Consider the following 15,289-nt stretch of genomic DNA (forward strand, 5'->3'; position numbering starts at 1 on the left):
ACTTCTTATATGTGTTTATTGTTAATTATATCATAATTTCCATCAGTTTTTATATATATATACACGTGATTTTTTCTAAAATTAACAAATATACATACACCCGTACTAGCAATGGTGGGTCCGCCTCTGCCTCCCCTACCATATTAGCAAACATAGGTGCATGTTATAAAAAAAAAGTCATTTATAAAAGTGGATCTTGATCATAGTTTCATTTATAAGTCAGAAAAAGTATTTTGATATATTTGACGTTATTTTAGTTTAAAACAAGAAGAATGAAAAGTTTTCTATATTTTATTAAATTTTATGTCAAATCAAACTATATTATTCTTTCCAAAACAAACTATATGTTATTGACGTTTATAATATCATCAATAAGCGTTAAGAAGAATATTAAAACTTATCGTGGAAGCTAAATATGGTATAAAAAAAATCCACCAACGGTGAAACTAACTATAAGTTGACCAAACTATTCTAGACAACTGAAAATTTCAAAAAACAGCCAAAAAAAAAGAAGATGTTGATGATAATTGGTGATTATAAATAATGAGAAACGTACTGATTAACTAGGAAAATAATTGAATATTTGGCAGTTAGAACACATTATCAATTAATTAGTTCCTCTGAATTAAACTCTTTTGGATGGAAATATTCTAACAAAAATAATATAAAAGACTAAAGAGATTTTGGGTGTCCAATTTTGCTTTAATTATGAAGGCTACTATCTGTCCTTGGCATAAAATAGTGGTCCAACTTGCACTCTTATCTTCTCTCAGTTGATGAATTTCGAATACCAAAAATTCATCTGCCACTCATTCATTCAACTTTCTCTCGCTCGCGTACAGAGGTAGATTCAGAATTTTAAAATGATAAGAGCATTATTAATAATTTAAATACTTGATTGATTTGATTTTTAGATTTTACACAATTATTTTAGATACCCTTATTTATTTTTTGGTCTTTCCCAAAGCAATAGAAGATAAGAGTACTTATTTAGCTCTCTTGAGCAAGTTCCCTCCATTTCAGTGATTCAAATAAAGCTGAAAACTCATAATTCAGGGCAGTGATGATTCATAAGCCTTAACTGATACTGAGTTGTATATATCAATGCCTCTTACCACTTTGGAAATGTTTATTCAAAGACGATGATTGTATAGATGGTAGCATTTTACAATGTTAGAGCAGTAATGAAATTATATTTTTTCTTTTCTAGATTTTTTCATGCATGTTTCAACATACGTTTTGTAGTGACAGTTAAAAAGTGCATGGTTAAGCCAACTGATTGTCTTATCTCTCATGCTGCGATGTATTAGAAGCTTGACTCGTTTGTTGTTGGTCTCCTCAAGTAATAACGCAAGCTGTTTGCAAGAACCTGAAAGGTTACAGATTGAAATCTGTCAAGCTAAACGTAACAAGAGACAAACAGGTAAATATGACAATGACAATCATTGAAATTGCTTCACACAACAATATTACGAACCTGTTGAAGGGGTTTGATGAGAGCTTTGTTCTTGTAGCTTACATGAAATTTTGCCTTAGCTAGCAGTCCCTGTAACAGAATCGATGTATTAATCTACACTGCCACTAATTCATAATCATCAGAAGGAGTATAGCTAGCTTCATCCTTCAAGTATATATGATTTAAACAACCCTGTAAAAGTCTGACCTCGGTGTCAAATTCCCCTGATATAACATCAATGTTTATTTCAGTAATGATCTTGACGAGATCAACTATTAATCCAGGTCGATCTGCTGCCTCTACACACAGTAAGCTGCAAAACAGCAACGTTTTACTATCGTCTTTCAAGTTAGGCACGAAATGACATCTTATGGACAAGCTACTTGTTTATCAACATTAGTCTGAGAGCAACAAATATGACAATATTATTAAACGGACCTTCGTTCAGGACCATCATCATAGACATGGATATGAGTTGCTATGTCCACATCAAGCTGAAAATTGGCACAATAAACAACAAAACATAAATGATTAACATTAGACTTTTAAAATATTAAACTACTGATGTTTCTGCATCAATCATGTGCATTAGGTAGAGGCATTATTCTCAATTATTGAGCAAGCACTATGCAAGCCTAAGTAGAATCTGCTGAAGATGCATCACCAATTTTATAAAGTATTTCTTGAAGGGAACAAAGGATAATGAGACGTAAATGCAAGAAGTTCCAAATAAATACAAAAAGAATAGGAAGATTGTTTAGCATGGCCACACATGGAAAATTATGAAAAAGAACAAAGGATTTACAACCTTTTGACTTGGTTGAAAAGCACCAAAGGCTTCACCCATAGCTAACTGAGAGCTAGATTCCTGCACCAGAAATTATGCAGTAAGAAGAAGCAGCCATAAAAGACACCACAGAGGTACTCTTAACAAGTATCCACTGTGTGATGGCTGAAATTGCAGTGCTACCGGATGAAACTCCATCAAATTGTTGATAATTGTCAATCGAATTGCTTCTAGCAGCTCTGGATCCTCAACCTTTCTACCTGTAGAACTGAAAAAATCCCCGATAACAGAACAATCAGAATTTCTAGATATAATTAGATCAAGAAATGACATAAGAGCATAAAGGAATCCGAAATGACTTACGCATGTGTGATGCATAATTTATTGTGCTTCCCTGATGAATCTAGATAGACATTAGCCTTGACAACATTCAGTCCAAGATTTTTTAGTGCAGTCATCTGTAAACACATTCAGTAAAAGTTAGGCAGTACTAGAGAAAGATGTTCTGCCTAATCGACTCCAGAATTTCCAGCAATAGCATTTGACTTGAATCAATAGGAGATGAATCCTACTGTGTCAAGAAGAGCACCAAGGCGATCACCAAAGGTAACCTCCACTACAGTTGCTTCTGGATCCGAATCCAAATCTATTATGACTTTGGGCGTTGGGACAGCAGTATCTTGGGAACTCCCATCCTGATTACCAGTCCCATCAATCAAAAACAATATATTTAGTAAACAAAAACAAGGGGAAAAAGTTGTTTCAATCAATTAAGGTATGCAATTAGATACCTCAACAGCTGCAGTTGAAGATGCTTTTGGAATAATTGTACTCTCAGAAAAAGCTAATCTGAAAAAGCACAACATGTAGATTATATTCCTGGTCGAAGCAACACAAAGCACTTAAATTCCAGGATAAAGTAAATTTATGAACTTTAAGAAAGTGGGATGATGCTCCAGTCATTATCATTTTGCAAATTTTCCACTACTAAACACTCAACCAATCCATGATTATACCCTTTGCATCGCGATTTTAATCAACAATTCTTTATTAGATTTGGAATTTTATTTCACTCCTACAAGAACCTAGACAAAAACTTCAATACTGCTAAAAGAGAAAACAAAAATTCTAAAATGAAGATTCATAACTGATAGCCATCAAATTAACCCGAAACCTTGGGCAATACTCAGAGGATTAAATTCCTTAAAGGACACACAGTGCAATCTGTGGGCTCGGAATTAATTTTTAATTATCTGTCTAACCATTACAGTATCTGCTTTTGATAATTCTGGTTAGGGATACAGAAAGTTAACATCAAAAAGAAAAAAAGAATCAAATTTTAAAAAAATACATTCGGGATAGGGGAAAGGGAAATGATCGAAATAGTCAATCAATTGAGCTACTAAAATTTCGAGATATTAATCAATCAACTTGGAGAAGATGGAAATTTTCTTTGTTGGGTCTGCAACTAATCAAACAAACTCAAGATTACCTCTTGGAAACAAGGCATATTCTCTGTACAGGATCCAAACCAAAAGAACCTCTGAAGAGAACTGAACTTGAAATGGGTATTTTCTCAATTGCATTTAAATTAGCATAAACCCCAGAAATGCTCCCACAAGAAGCCATAGCCACAGCCATATCAGTTCAAGAATATTGAAAAATTGAACAATAGCTGTATAAAAGGAAAAAAGTTTGCGTCTTTTTCACTCTGGGTTTCTTAGTGAAATAGTATACTACTAAAGGAAGTAACCAAAGAGAATCACGGAAATGGAAAGATAAGAAAAGAAGCAAATTTTAAGAGAAGAAGAAGCAATAGTGTTGATTGTTCTTCTAGTAGTATCCGCCATTATAATGGAAGGTGTCCTCTTTATAATATACGTGAAAAGGTATAAAATTATGGGCCTTGTTTGTCTTTGTTGATGAAAGCTGAGCCTTAGAAATTTACTTCAATTTTATCTCATCCTTTTCTCACTTTTTTTTTGCAGTGTTGTGAAGCTGTGATTGTATTGAGAGAGACAAGCCAAAGAACCAATGGGCAAGATATGAATGATCCTCAAAGCTACTTCCTCATCTTTTTTACTTATTCCTTTTTATTATATAAAAAATAAAAATTACCACCTCACATTTTATTTTATTTGAAAAATCTATAAAGTTTACACCGTTCATAAATTATAATAACTAGTTTTATATATACATATAAAAATACAATAACATATTTAATGTAATTTTACAAGTAAAAACTGAAGCGCGTAAAAAATATTTGCACATTCATTTATCATGTTGATAGACTTTAAAGAGAAAGTTTAATGCACTAAAATTTTCATTATACACAAGATCCGGAAAAAGAAACGATCACAAGAATTTATTTTACAAATTTTACATTATATTTTCAATAGACTCAAATGGATATTTTTTTTTCAAAAAGCATATTTGCAATTACAAAAGTTAAAATAATGACAAGGAAAGTTGTAAAAATAATATTATTAATTTTAGTTATAAAATAATTTTAAATTACCTCCTCCTCAACTAATGATAGAGACACTATTGGCTAGCATAAATGGGACCTTCATTATCTTCTCCTATGACGTGTTCCATTTTTAATTAATATTCTCTCTTTTTCTCTTTCTGGCAATGTGACTGAATGTTGAAAGAGCGCGTGCTGAAATATCAATATCTCCTCTGTCACTTTTATTTTAGGCATAATATATAGATGTACCCTTTAATTTGGTTTTAAATCATATTATGTTTTTTAATTTTGTATATGCATAAATAGACATTTAAACTTGTATAAAGTTAAACAAATAGACACATATGTCCTACATGTCATCTTACATATTAATTTTTGTATTACGTGGTGTCCTACGTGTATTGTGTCATATAGGATTGATGTGTTTATTTATTTAAAAGTTGGATAGTTAAAGTGTCTGTTTGTGCAATGTGAAAGTTGAAGGTCAAAATTAAAATTTGAAATCAAATTTAGGGTCCAATATATTATTATACCAAACATACGGATATTTAAATTATTGATAAAGATATCATAAATTATAAGATAAAACACTAAAATAAAATATATTTAAAATGAATTATGAATATCTGACACGTGATATATCTCTTTATAATAGAATAATTTTTGATTAATTCATTCAAAAATATCATAATTAATAAACGGTCTTGAAGGCTATCGAAATTTGAATGATGATGATAGATTGTGACGGTTTCATAGTTGTAGCATTTTGGTTCATAGGCTTATTAGTAACTAGTTTTTTATTTTAGACATATTTTTTTTTTATCATAGCACCCTTTCTAGAAAGTGGTTATAAGAGTAGGTGTATTTGTTATTTGTGTTTGTTGGTTATGATAATACTTAAATTAGTTATCAAATAAAAAAAAATATCGTGTGAATTGAATAACTAAAAAAATATATCTAAAGTTTAAAATGTGTAATTCGAATTACAAAAGGATTCATGAAGTTTATACAGTTTCCTTCTCAAATTAGGAAGTTTTCTTGGAGTTTCATTTCCACCATTTCAAACTCTAATACTATATCTGTTTTATTAAAAACTTTAAAAATCACTATAAATTTCAAGAAGAAATTAGTTAAATATACATCTTATTTTATTATAATTTTTAAATTTTATACTATTATTTTTTAAAAAATAAAAAATTCTCTATTAAATGTTCTCTCTCGAATATATTCCTATCCCATGCATATACATTCCTCTCATGTAATATTGTATCACTCGCAATCAGTGGGCTATATGTTCGCAGATTTCTATTAATAATTACTTTGATTAATTTAATTTAGATATTTTTTCTTCTAGATTGACATAATTTTTCTCCTCAACTTTGTAAACACTTGCCAATCTATAAGGTTTCTTGCGCCCTACATTGAATAATATTTGCTTGCAATGCATTTTTTTAATCTAGAATTGTAAATTCTTGCTAATATATGACATTTCTCCTCTTTTGCCATTATTATTATTTATTTAATTTTCGCACTCATGAATTCATATAATTAATTATAATTTAACGAGCTATATTAGCTAATATTTGTGTTTTTCTTATTAAAAGCTTGTGTTATGATTTTAAGAGAACATCTTCATTAGATTATTATAAAATAATAATTTTATATCAAATTAGTTGTTTCGCGGACTATGATTTGTGATAATGATAAAGACATAATTTTGAAATTAATAAGTATGTTTATTTAATATAATTGAATTTTCTTATAGTTTTTAGAATTTATAACTATAAATCATATTTTGAAAATTTTCAAGTCAATCCTTCCCTTATTCAAATCCATATTTTAAAAAATATTTAAAATTATGATTGCATCTCAAATGAAGGCTAAACATTAAAAAGGGCACCAAAAAAAAGTGGCCAAACTGCTGAAAGCCCAGGCACTATATACGGCCCAATTAGAAAATTTCACAAAGTATTCAGAGACCCGACCCGACCCGACCCGCCCCTCCCAACCCCGCCCCTTTGTTGACTGGGAACATCCAAAAGAGCGGAGGAGGAGGGGTTTTTGAAGAAGAAGAAGAAGAAGAGACTAATCGAAGAAATGGCGAAGTCCTGTAAGGGCCTTGCTGTGGAGTTGGTCAAGTGTCTTAGCGAATCGGATTGCGTTAAGGTATCCTTTCTTTAACTTTTCTCGTTGATTTGTTTACTTAAATTTCTGAAATCGAAAGAGCCATGTGGTTTGATCTTCTAGGTTGAGAAGAAGAGTTTCAGGGAATGCGCGAAAGAAAAGAGTCCATGTATTCCTAGTGAATGTGTAGGACTAAGGGAAACCTACTTCAATTGCAAGAGAGGACAGGTATACTTTATCAAAATTTGCTATAGGTTTTACATCTTTTTACCTGCTCTTCATGTATTCGAGTGGTTCGATGAACTTGTCTTGTATAGCTTGCTTGCTTCTGCACTATTAAATTTGTGAAGAGTTAGTTATTTGCTCATTGCTTAATGCAATTAGTTTCTCTAGTTTGATCTTTGGAAATGGTTATTCTTGTGGAAAGTTACGAACTGTGGCTGGAAATGTGGTGTATTATCGAGGGAAGATTATAAAGAGGTGGCTAGAGAGGATTCATATAGCCAACTACAATTAGTGTGTGATTGAAGCATCATTGAGTATGATCAATTGATGATTATTGGATCTATTTTAACAAATAGATCCCTCCCATCAATTACTCCTGCTAGGTCTTTTGAAAAATTTAACCCTACTGGTCAGATTTCATCCTTTGCCTAGCTTTTCCTGTATTTTAAACCACAGGAATTCTGCACATAGTCCTTGTATCATACCTTGATCTTTGGTGGCATGGCAGTAGGTGAAACACGTTTTTGCAAATAGTAAATAGAGAACTATTGAGAGCTGAGAAGTGTATGGAGAACCTTTTCCTTTGGCTAAAACTGGACATAAATTTTGGAACGAGCCAAGATGGGAAGTAGGACACATAAATAGGAACACAAAGTGAGGAGAAACATTCTGTCTCAAGAGAGCGAACGTCATTGTTATGTAGCACAAAGTAAATATCAAGAGGTTCATTGCTGTGTAGCACAAAGTAAAAATCACGAGGTTCAATTTAAAATGGAAGGGATATTTGTGATGTTTGACTCTGATATGAATAATGCATCCTTTGAAGTGGAAAGGAGTGTTCCACTTTGTTATGATTGATAGGATAAGCTAGTTAGTTAGTTGATTATTCCTCAAAAGATTTTCTTCTGAAAGTACCATGATTGGAGAAATCCAAGAATTAATCTGAGCACCTTGTGGGGGTACTCTTATGGAAAGTGCTTCCAAGTGGCACCTTGATGGTATTCCTCTGTTCCTGTAAGTTGGTCGAAACCACTTTGATATTGTCCTCTTGGGTGATCTTTTTTTTTCAAGCAATATGGTTTATTATTATTAGTCTTTTCAATCACATGATAATTTTAAAACTGAATGCAGGAATTTGTTCTCTAAATATAATTTTGTGGGACGATGATAATTGCTATACTGATAGGTTTGTAAGACAATCCTTTGTCCCATATTTACCTTTTTTGTGTGCGGTGGGCGGATTAGGCCAATTTAAACTACTTACTATCACTTAAAATACGCTTGCTTGGAAAACCAAAGAGTTGGAGTTTGAATGTAGTAGTTGGATTTTTCAGGCTCAATGCTTTCTGCATATGCGAGTAGTGATTTGATAGGGGAAATATTAACCAGATAAAATGTCAAATCACAGTCCCTGAACACATTGGTTTAAGAAGTAGGGAGCATGGCTAGTGAATAACAAAATATAAGGATTATCTCAGTAATCTATAACCTTCTATAGATCCTTGATGTAAAAAAACTAAGACAGAGAGAATAGTAACTGGTAAATTTCAGGTTATGTGGCTTGATTTAATCTGAACTTGAATTCTGGAAATGATTTCATGTTCCTCATATTTCAGTTCATTCTTCAACCTAATTCCATCAGATTCAGGATGTCAATGATGTTACATCAATCTCAACAGCTGTGTTGTTTGTGTCTTTAAGCTTTTGACCTGTATACAAGGTCTTCTGCTATCCCTGCCATTTTCTCGTGATCTTTTAGTGATAATCACTTTTAAAGTGGTGCCTATAACCATCCCTAAATTTTTTTGCACAAACCGGTGATTAGGTATTGGACAACCAACATACCAGATGAGAATAAATCATTATGTATTTATCAAATCGAATAGATCACTTATGTGAAGTTCCAAATCTAATGCAGATATGCTAATGTTTGTTATACTGGCAATTTTTTACTTCATTTTTGCCGTTTGAAGTGTCCTCCAGAAACAACCTCTCTATCTCTATGAGGGGGTAAGGTTTGCGTACACTCTACCCTCCCTAGATCCCACTTGTGGGATTTCACTGTTTATGTTGTTATTTGCTGTTAGATTTGTACTGCTTTGCGCTGTTTGCAAGAGAGAGATCATTGTGGATTAGTTTATGAATTCTGATTTTGGTGTTGTGGACGTGAATGCTATAGTGTTTTTTCTTGGCCTTGGTGGTATCTCATGGATTTGTTTAGTTGTCTAAACTATAAAGCATTGTGTCTCTGTTGAGGAAGGGTGTCAGATAGTGACGAATTCTAGATTCTTCTTCTTAGTTAATACTGGATTTTGTTCATATAACATTCTTATATTGACTTATCAGAAGTAAAACTAAATAGAGCTTTATTAAAATGGAGGATCTGATATGACACGTGATTGTTTAAGTTAATAATGCATGTGAAGTTGTGAACCATAAATACTTGTGATAAGTTTACATGCTTCTTCTCAGCCTGATCCAACATACCCTTTTTGCACTGTGATATTGACATGCATCTTCATCCTATCAACACTCCCTCTGACCAACTGTTGTCTCTTTCAGCTGGACATGAGAGCTCGAATTCGTGGAAATAAAGGCTATTAATTGGTAGGACTGGCGCAAATTCCACACATGAGAAGTACGATATTTTCCAGACTGGACTGCATGTGAAGACTTGCAGTGTTCTGTACAAATTGCAATCTACAATTTTCTCAGCAACAGTGTCGCACATATACAAGTTTCTTGGATACTCATTTTACTTGACAAACTTTGTACCTGGTGCTTCGGCCCCTTCTTAATTTTGAATACCGTTGATATTGGATGTGAAATTTGTTTTACGTACCACTGATGTGAGATGCTGCAGAGACTATTTGTTTATCTATTTTTTAGCATAGTTCTTGGTGGGATTATTTGTCCTCAATTGAATAAAATCCTCTTTGAATTTATTTTTTCCCTCTTCTTTCTCAAGCCGCCCCCTCCCCTCCCCTCCCCCGCGCTTGTATGTGACTTGTGAGCAAGGTAGAACCAATTTGGTTTGTCCAGACATGGAACATGATTTGTTTGTAACCTCACTGGAAGAGCCATCTAATGGGTATATATTTCAACCCAAATATGACCATTAAAGTACCCAATTTCAAACAAATGTTTACCATATTTTCTTACTCCCAGTTTTTAGTTTACATCTTATAGTACTGTAATATAATTTTAATTATATAATATTTATTTTTCTAGAATGAAAGTTACTGCTCCCTCTGTCCACTTTTGTCAGTTGTTTTTCTAAAGTTAAATGGATTAATTTTCTAAGTTAAATTAAATTATATTAATTTGATATTTTAAATAAAAAAATTAAATACTCAAAAATTATTCAAAATATATTACATTACACTTTTTTTTGTTTGCATATCAATAGAATAAATAAAACATAAAAACTTATAATTTGACTCTAAAATAGAAAATATGACTCTAAAGATGTGGAGGGAGGGAGTATAAAAATGAACAAATTTAACTTCCATTTTAGAAAGAAAACGGAATGACAGTGTAGTTGTGTGGTTCATTAGCAGTTATCATTGCGCTCAGTAGAGAACCATTCAACTTCACATACAACACAAAAACAACGACGCTGGAAGAATCAGGATTGCCGGAAGAAGCGTCCGTGGATCACCAGTCCGGTACCGGAAAGTCCGTTGCGCCTTCATCGATGATGGCAGATAATGCCGCAACTTCAAGTGCCAATCTCCGCAAACTCTCCGACTCCCTCTTAGCCTTGCAATGCTGCTTAACCGAGTTAAACCAACATATCAATTCCGTTCGGTCTATAATTCCCTCTGTGATACCCGGACTTGCGACTAATATCAGTACTCTTTTACCCACCTCATCACCGCCAGCCACAGAACCACTCCTGAAGTCAGAATCATCTTGGGAATCTGACCCCTCTGAAGAAGAAGAAGAAGAAAAAGAAGAAGAAGAACAAGAAAAAAAAGAAGAAGAAGAACTGCGATCCCGTCGTAGCGAAGAAGTGCAATCACCTCATCGTTCAGAGCTGAAATTCCCTCATAGTTCGGAGTTGAAATCTAGTCGTAGCAAAGAAGTGCAATTCCCTCATCGGTCAGAACTGGAAAGCTTCTGCAAATCAATGAATAGTAGTGAACTTCGGAGGTACATGGTGACGCGAGTCTCAGATACAAATAGACTGCTCGAAGAAGTCCCTAAGGCATTGAGGCTCTCGCGCCATCCGGCAAGGCTTGTACTGGACTCTATGGGGAAAATTTATTTTCAGGAGAGAAACTCTTATACTAAAAATTCACGCATGGTCTGGAGAAGGAAGGCTGCTGTATTAGTTTTAGAATGCTTCTTATTGATGAGAGTTGACAAAGTTGAGATTGAGAAAGAGGTGAAAGAAGAAGCTGATAAGGCAGCTTTAGCATGGCGAAAGAGGATGATTGCCGAAGGAGGTGTAGGAAAGGCTTGTGAAATGGATGCGCGGGGTTTGCTATTGCTTCTGGGATGTTTTGGGATTCCAGGAGGATTCAGCAATGAGGATATCAGGGATTTGCTTCTCATTAGTCACATCACCAAGATTTATCGTGCACTCAGGAGATCAAATGTCCTCACGGCTAAGATTCCAGGTATGTTCTTCATCAATTCAATTTGTCTATAAGTTACATTTAGATCGAACGTCCTCTAACTAGTCTGATTGAAACAAAGTTACCTAGAAGCAACTAATAAGTTTTGGGGTTGTTCTAATATACTCCCTCTGTCCCAATTTATGTACACAGTTGGAATTTCAAGATTCAAAATTCTGAATCTTGATGTGAATTTGGACATAGAAGCTTTAAGTTTCTTGAAATAAAATTTGTATATATCTGGAAACTACACAAAAAGTACTATAAATCATAATAATTTAAAATATTTAAAAGGCATATAAAGAACCAAGAAAAAATTGGCTGTCTCTCGAAATTCAACTGTGCCACAGAAATTGTGAGGAGGGAGTACTTATCAAACAAACAAAAAAAATCCTTTCCCTTTTATTTACTAGTGTCTTGCACTATTTTATGTTGCTTCTCAATAGCTTCAAAGGGATTTGTCCTTTCCTTCATCACGCCCCAAAGACACATGAAGAGCTCTCACCCTATTCATTATCCAACCTGAGATGACAATTTTTATTTTATTTGGTAGCACCGAGTAACTGGTTGGACCTCTTAGATTTTCACAAATAGTTGTCTGAGCATCAGAATTCCCATCTGCTAGTACTTTGGACCATGCCTTAGGTCTTTGAGGACAACAGCTTCCCGGATATTCTATGGTCCTCCTACTGTTGCCCCTCAATGAATCATGATTATAAATTTTTGTATAAGAACATAGCTGTCACGCTTATAATCATATCTTTCCTTGCTAAGATCTCATGCATAGAACTTTTTACGATGAAATATTTTTCTTGGTTGAGAAATGGTATAGTTGTAATGAAATTGCAGCATTAAGGAAGTGCTGAAATTATGAACTATATACAAGCGAGCAGAAAAATACAAGGGATGTCCCTTTCTAATCTTGCGGTGACTCGAATAGTAGTACTATATTGAGCTGTTGCTAGTTGACCAGACAGATCATGCTTATAAAGTTTGTGATCCTGGATGATCTAATGCTCATTTTTTTGGTGGTTCAGATGCATTTCTTGGTAAGTATTAGAAGCTACTCAACCAATTGACTAATTTCAAAGTCTGTACACAGTTTCTTGTTGTTTCTTCATTCACTTCATTTGTGTCGCTTGATATATATTAGAAGCCACTCAACCAGTTGAGCTACTTTCAATGAATTTAAAAGTATGACCTCACTTTTTTCTGATCTAAACAAGTAAAAGAAGTTTGTATAACACTAGTAGTTGTTAATTAGTGCAAATAAGTGCTTATATGTGAACATGACTGATTTATAGGCCAAATCACAACCTGGTGGTGTTAAAAATTGTTAATATCTAGCCATGGGTGGAGGACCTTGCTAATTTTACTTGAGACTCGGTGACACAGATACAGAATGGAGGTATATTCAATGTCTGAATTCGAATAACCAAAATTTAAAGTATTTGTTGAACTCTCAGCATCATTATTGGAGAGATAAATGAACTAAGCTTTTTGAATGATTAAAATAAAAAAAACGACATGGACAGGATCAAGCAGTCAGCATTGGGGCAACTTCTCAATTTAGGTAATCTTAAAGTTCAATTCAAGGACCTTTTTCAATCTTGTATCTGCTTGGAAGTTACAAGTCTCCTTTCAATGTTTGTTTTCATTGTTTGTTGTTTCAGAGATGAAGCCTTTAGCTCTAATATGATTCATTTTGCATATTTTCATACCTTCTCTTTATCCCAAGTATTGCATCTGACCTTGTCGCGTAGTTGCTGTAATTTATCCGCCTGCTTAACACTGGTTTGTGTAAATCTGTAACAGAAATAATTGAAGGGATGGTGAAGCAAAATTTGGAAGTTGATGCTGTTCATATTGCCTACACTTTTCGAATTGACAGGTTTAATCCTCGGAGACTTTTGACATCATTTTTACTGAATTCCAGAGAGTCATTGAAGAAAAGGAACGAAAAATCAGAAGGTTCACTTGCTGCTGTGGTAATTCTTCAATTTCATTCCAGCACTGATAGGCCCCCCCTCTCTGATTTCTCTCACGGTCTCCTCAAGTTAACCATGCATTTTGTTATGTTGTACAGAATGAAGCAAAAAGGAAACATTTGAATGATCTGACATCTGTCATCAAATGTTTGAAATGCCACGATATTGATCCTTCAAAACTTCTTCCCGAGTGGAAAATCAATGAGAAAATAATGGCCCTGGAGAAAGAAATTCGTGGATTTGATAAGCAGAAAGGTAAGAATGCGGAACGAAAGAGAAAAAGTGATGAAACTGAGTCGTCGAGAGGGTTCAGAAATAGAGAAGCAAAACGCTCATATAATCCGCCATGGGTACGACAGCAAAGAGTTGATGATCATGTCGATAACAATAACACCTTGCCAGAAGGTCGAACTACTGGCCATCTTCATGGTTATACTGTGTCCTCAACAGTATTGCATGGGCCTTCTGCAGGCTTTATACATGAGAATATTGCAGGCTCACTTGTAGGAACTGTGGGAGGTGTGGCCATGGGTGTAGCTGGAGCAGGTATACCAGCAAGTGGCAATGGTATTCATGCAGGTATATCAGCAGGCACAGATGTTGTTCAGCAAGGAGGTCCATATGCTGGAGGTCATGGAGGGACTCTAGTTGATAGTACGCCAGGACAAGTAGGGAGTCATACTGATCAGTTATATGATCGGAGCGGGAATGCAGCCGTGAATGATAGTCTGGCCTCATGCAGCAATGCTTATGTGCCATCATCGTACTTGGAGGGCTCTAAGGGGTTGCCAAACACCACGCATACTGATGCTTAAAGGTCACCACCATACTCGGAAGGTTCTACAAGATTGCCAAACGCCATATCCGGTGATGCTGCTGGCCGGAGTTCTGCATCTGATATCTACCAGGTTGCTGATACTGACGCAGCAAGTGAATTACACATGAGCAGTGGCGTACTAGCAGTTGATACTGTTTCATCTGCTGCGTCTGCTCATCCTTCATCCAATTTGTACCAGCCGAAATAGATTTACCTTGGGCAGTCACTACACTTTAGTTTTCTTTTCTTTTCTGTAAACCCAACCTTAGAAGTGACTTCTATATGGTCTGTTAAGGCAGTCTCAGAATTGTGAATATTAGTTACTAAAAACTCTAACCAATTGTGTAGGCTTAGCATATTAATGTCTATAATCTACCAGGAAAAAATTAATTTCTCTGGTATATAAAACCTTCCTTTTGTACTCCATTCCTTTGTAACTTGTATTGTATTTGCTTTTATGATTTACCACTCAAAATGCTATATTTTCTTATTTGGAGTTGAAGATGGCAAGGGAAGCACCCAATAATTTACTTACCAACTGCGTATTGAGCTGTTGGATCTTATTTTTTTATTTGCAGAAGCTGAAGAACAGGCTAATAAACGAACTTGTTAATCATATGTTTTCTGGCTACACTTCAGTTGCAATAATTGTTGTTACACATTGCTTTTTAATATAATTATATTTTAAATATCTCATAGGATGTAAATGTATATTTTTCATAGTACCGAAGATAAATATTTAATTTTATTAAAATATAGAGATAATTTTCGAAATTGAGTCAAGTTAGAACGAGGTTAAC

General features: G+C 34.2%; 2 protein-coding genes and 1 pseudogene across 2 annotated transcripts; 2 read left to right on the plus strand and 1 right to left on the minus strand.

The window, feature by feature from the left end:
- Positions 1 to 1,067: 1,067 nt before the first annotated feature.
- LOC107014996 (ACT domain-containing protein ACR11-like) lies at positions 1,068 to 4,376 on the minus strand. The gene is made up of 10 exons (XM_015215139.1): positions 3,736 to 4,376; positions 3,035 to 3,092; positions 2,816 to 2,938; positions 2,607 to 2,701; positions 2,427 to 2,511; positions 2,265 to 2,324; positions 1,895 to 1,950; positions 1,664 to 1,769; positions 1,478 to 1,546; positions 1,068 to 1,369 (listed from the first exon to the last, which is right to left on the minus strand). The coding sequence occupies exons 1-10, from the start codon at positions 3,882 to 3,884 to the stop codon at positions 1,307 to 1,309; spliced, it is 864 nt and encodes a 287-aa protein (XP_015070625.1). The 5' UTR covers positions 3,885 to 4,376; the 3' UTR covers positions 1,068 to 1,306.
- A 2,343-nt stretch (positions 4,377 to 6,719) lies between these two features.
- On the plus strand, positions 6,720 to 10,007 carry LOC107012759 (mitochondrial protein pet191 homolog). The gene is made up of 3 exons (XM_015212679.2): positions 6,720 to 6,879; positions 6,961 to 7,065; positions 9,625 to 10,007. The coding sequence occupies exons 1-3, from the start codon at positions 6,811 to 6,813 to the stop codon at positions 9,664 to 9,666; spliced, it is 216 nt and encodes a 71-aa protein (XP_015068165.1). The 5' UTR covers positions 6,720 to 6,810; the 3' UTR covers positions 9,667 to 10,007.
- Positions 10,008 to 10,510: 503 nt separating this feature from the next.
- Positions 10,511 to 14,913, plus strand: LOC107013930 (annotated as a pseudogene).
- Positions 14,914 to 15,289: the final 376 nt, after the last annotated feature.

The sequence above is a fragment of the Solanum pennellii genome, chromosome 3 (genome assembly GCF_001406875.1).
Source record: "Solanum pennellii chromosome 3, SPENNV200".
Lineage (NCBI taxonomy): Eukaryota > Viridiplantae > Streptophyta > Magnoliopsida > Solanales > Solanaceae > Solanum > Solanum pennellii.

Coding starts and splice junctions, on each gene's coding strand:
- LOC107014996 (XM_015215139.1), bottom strand. CDS start 3,884: ATGGCTGTGGCTATGGCTTCTTGTGGGAGCATTTCTGGGGTTTATGCT. Junction 2,939..3,034: donor CTTCAACTGCAGCTGTTGAG/GTATCTAATTGC, acceptor ACTGGTAATCAG/GATGGGAGTTCCCAAGATAC. Junction 1,770..1,894: donor GATGATGGTCCTGAACGAAG/GTCCGTTTAATA, acceptor GCTGTTTTGCAG/CTTACTGTGTGTAGAGGCAG.
- LOC107012759 (XM_015212679.2), top strand. CDS start 6,811: ATGGCGAAGTCCTGTAAGGGCCTTGCTGTGGAGTTGGTCAAGTGTCTT. Junction 6,880..6,960: donor GCGAATCGGATTGCGTTAAG/GTATCCTTTCTT, acceptor TTGATCTTCTAG/GTTGAGAAGAAGAGTTTCAG. Junction 7,066..9,624: donor TCAATTGCAAGAGAGGACAG/GTATACTTTATC, acceptor TGTCTCTTTCAG/CTGGACATGAGAGCTCGAAT.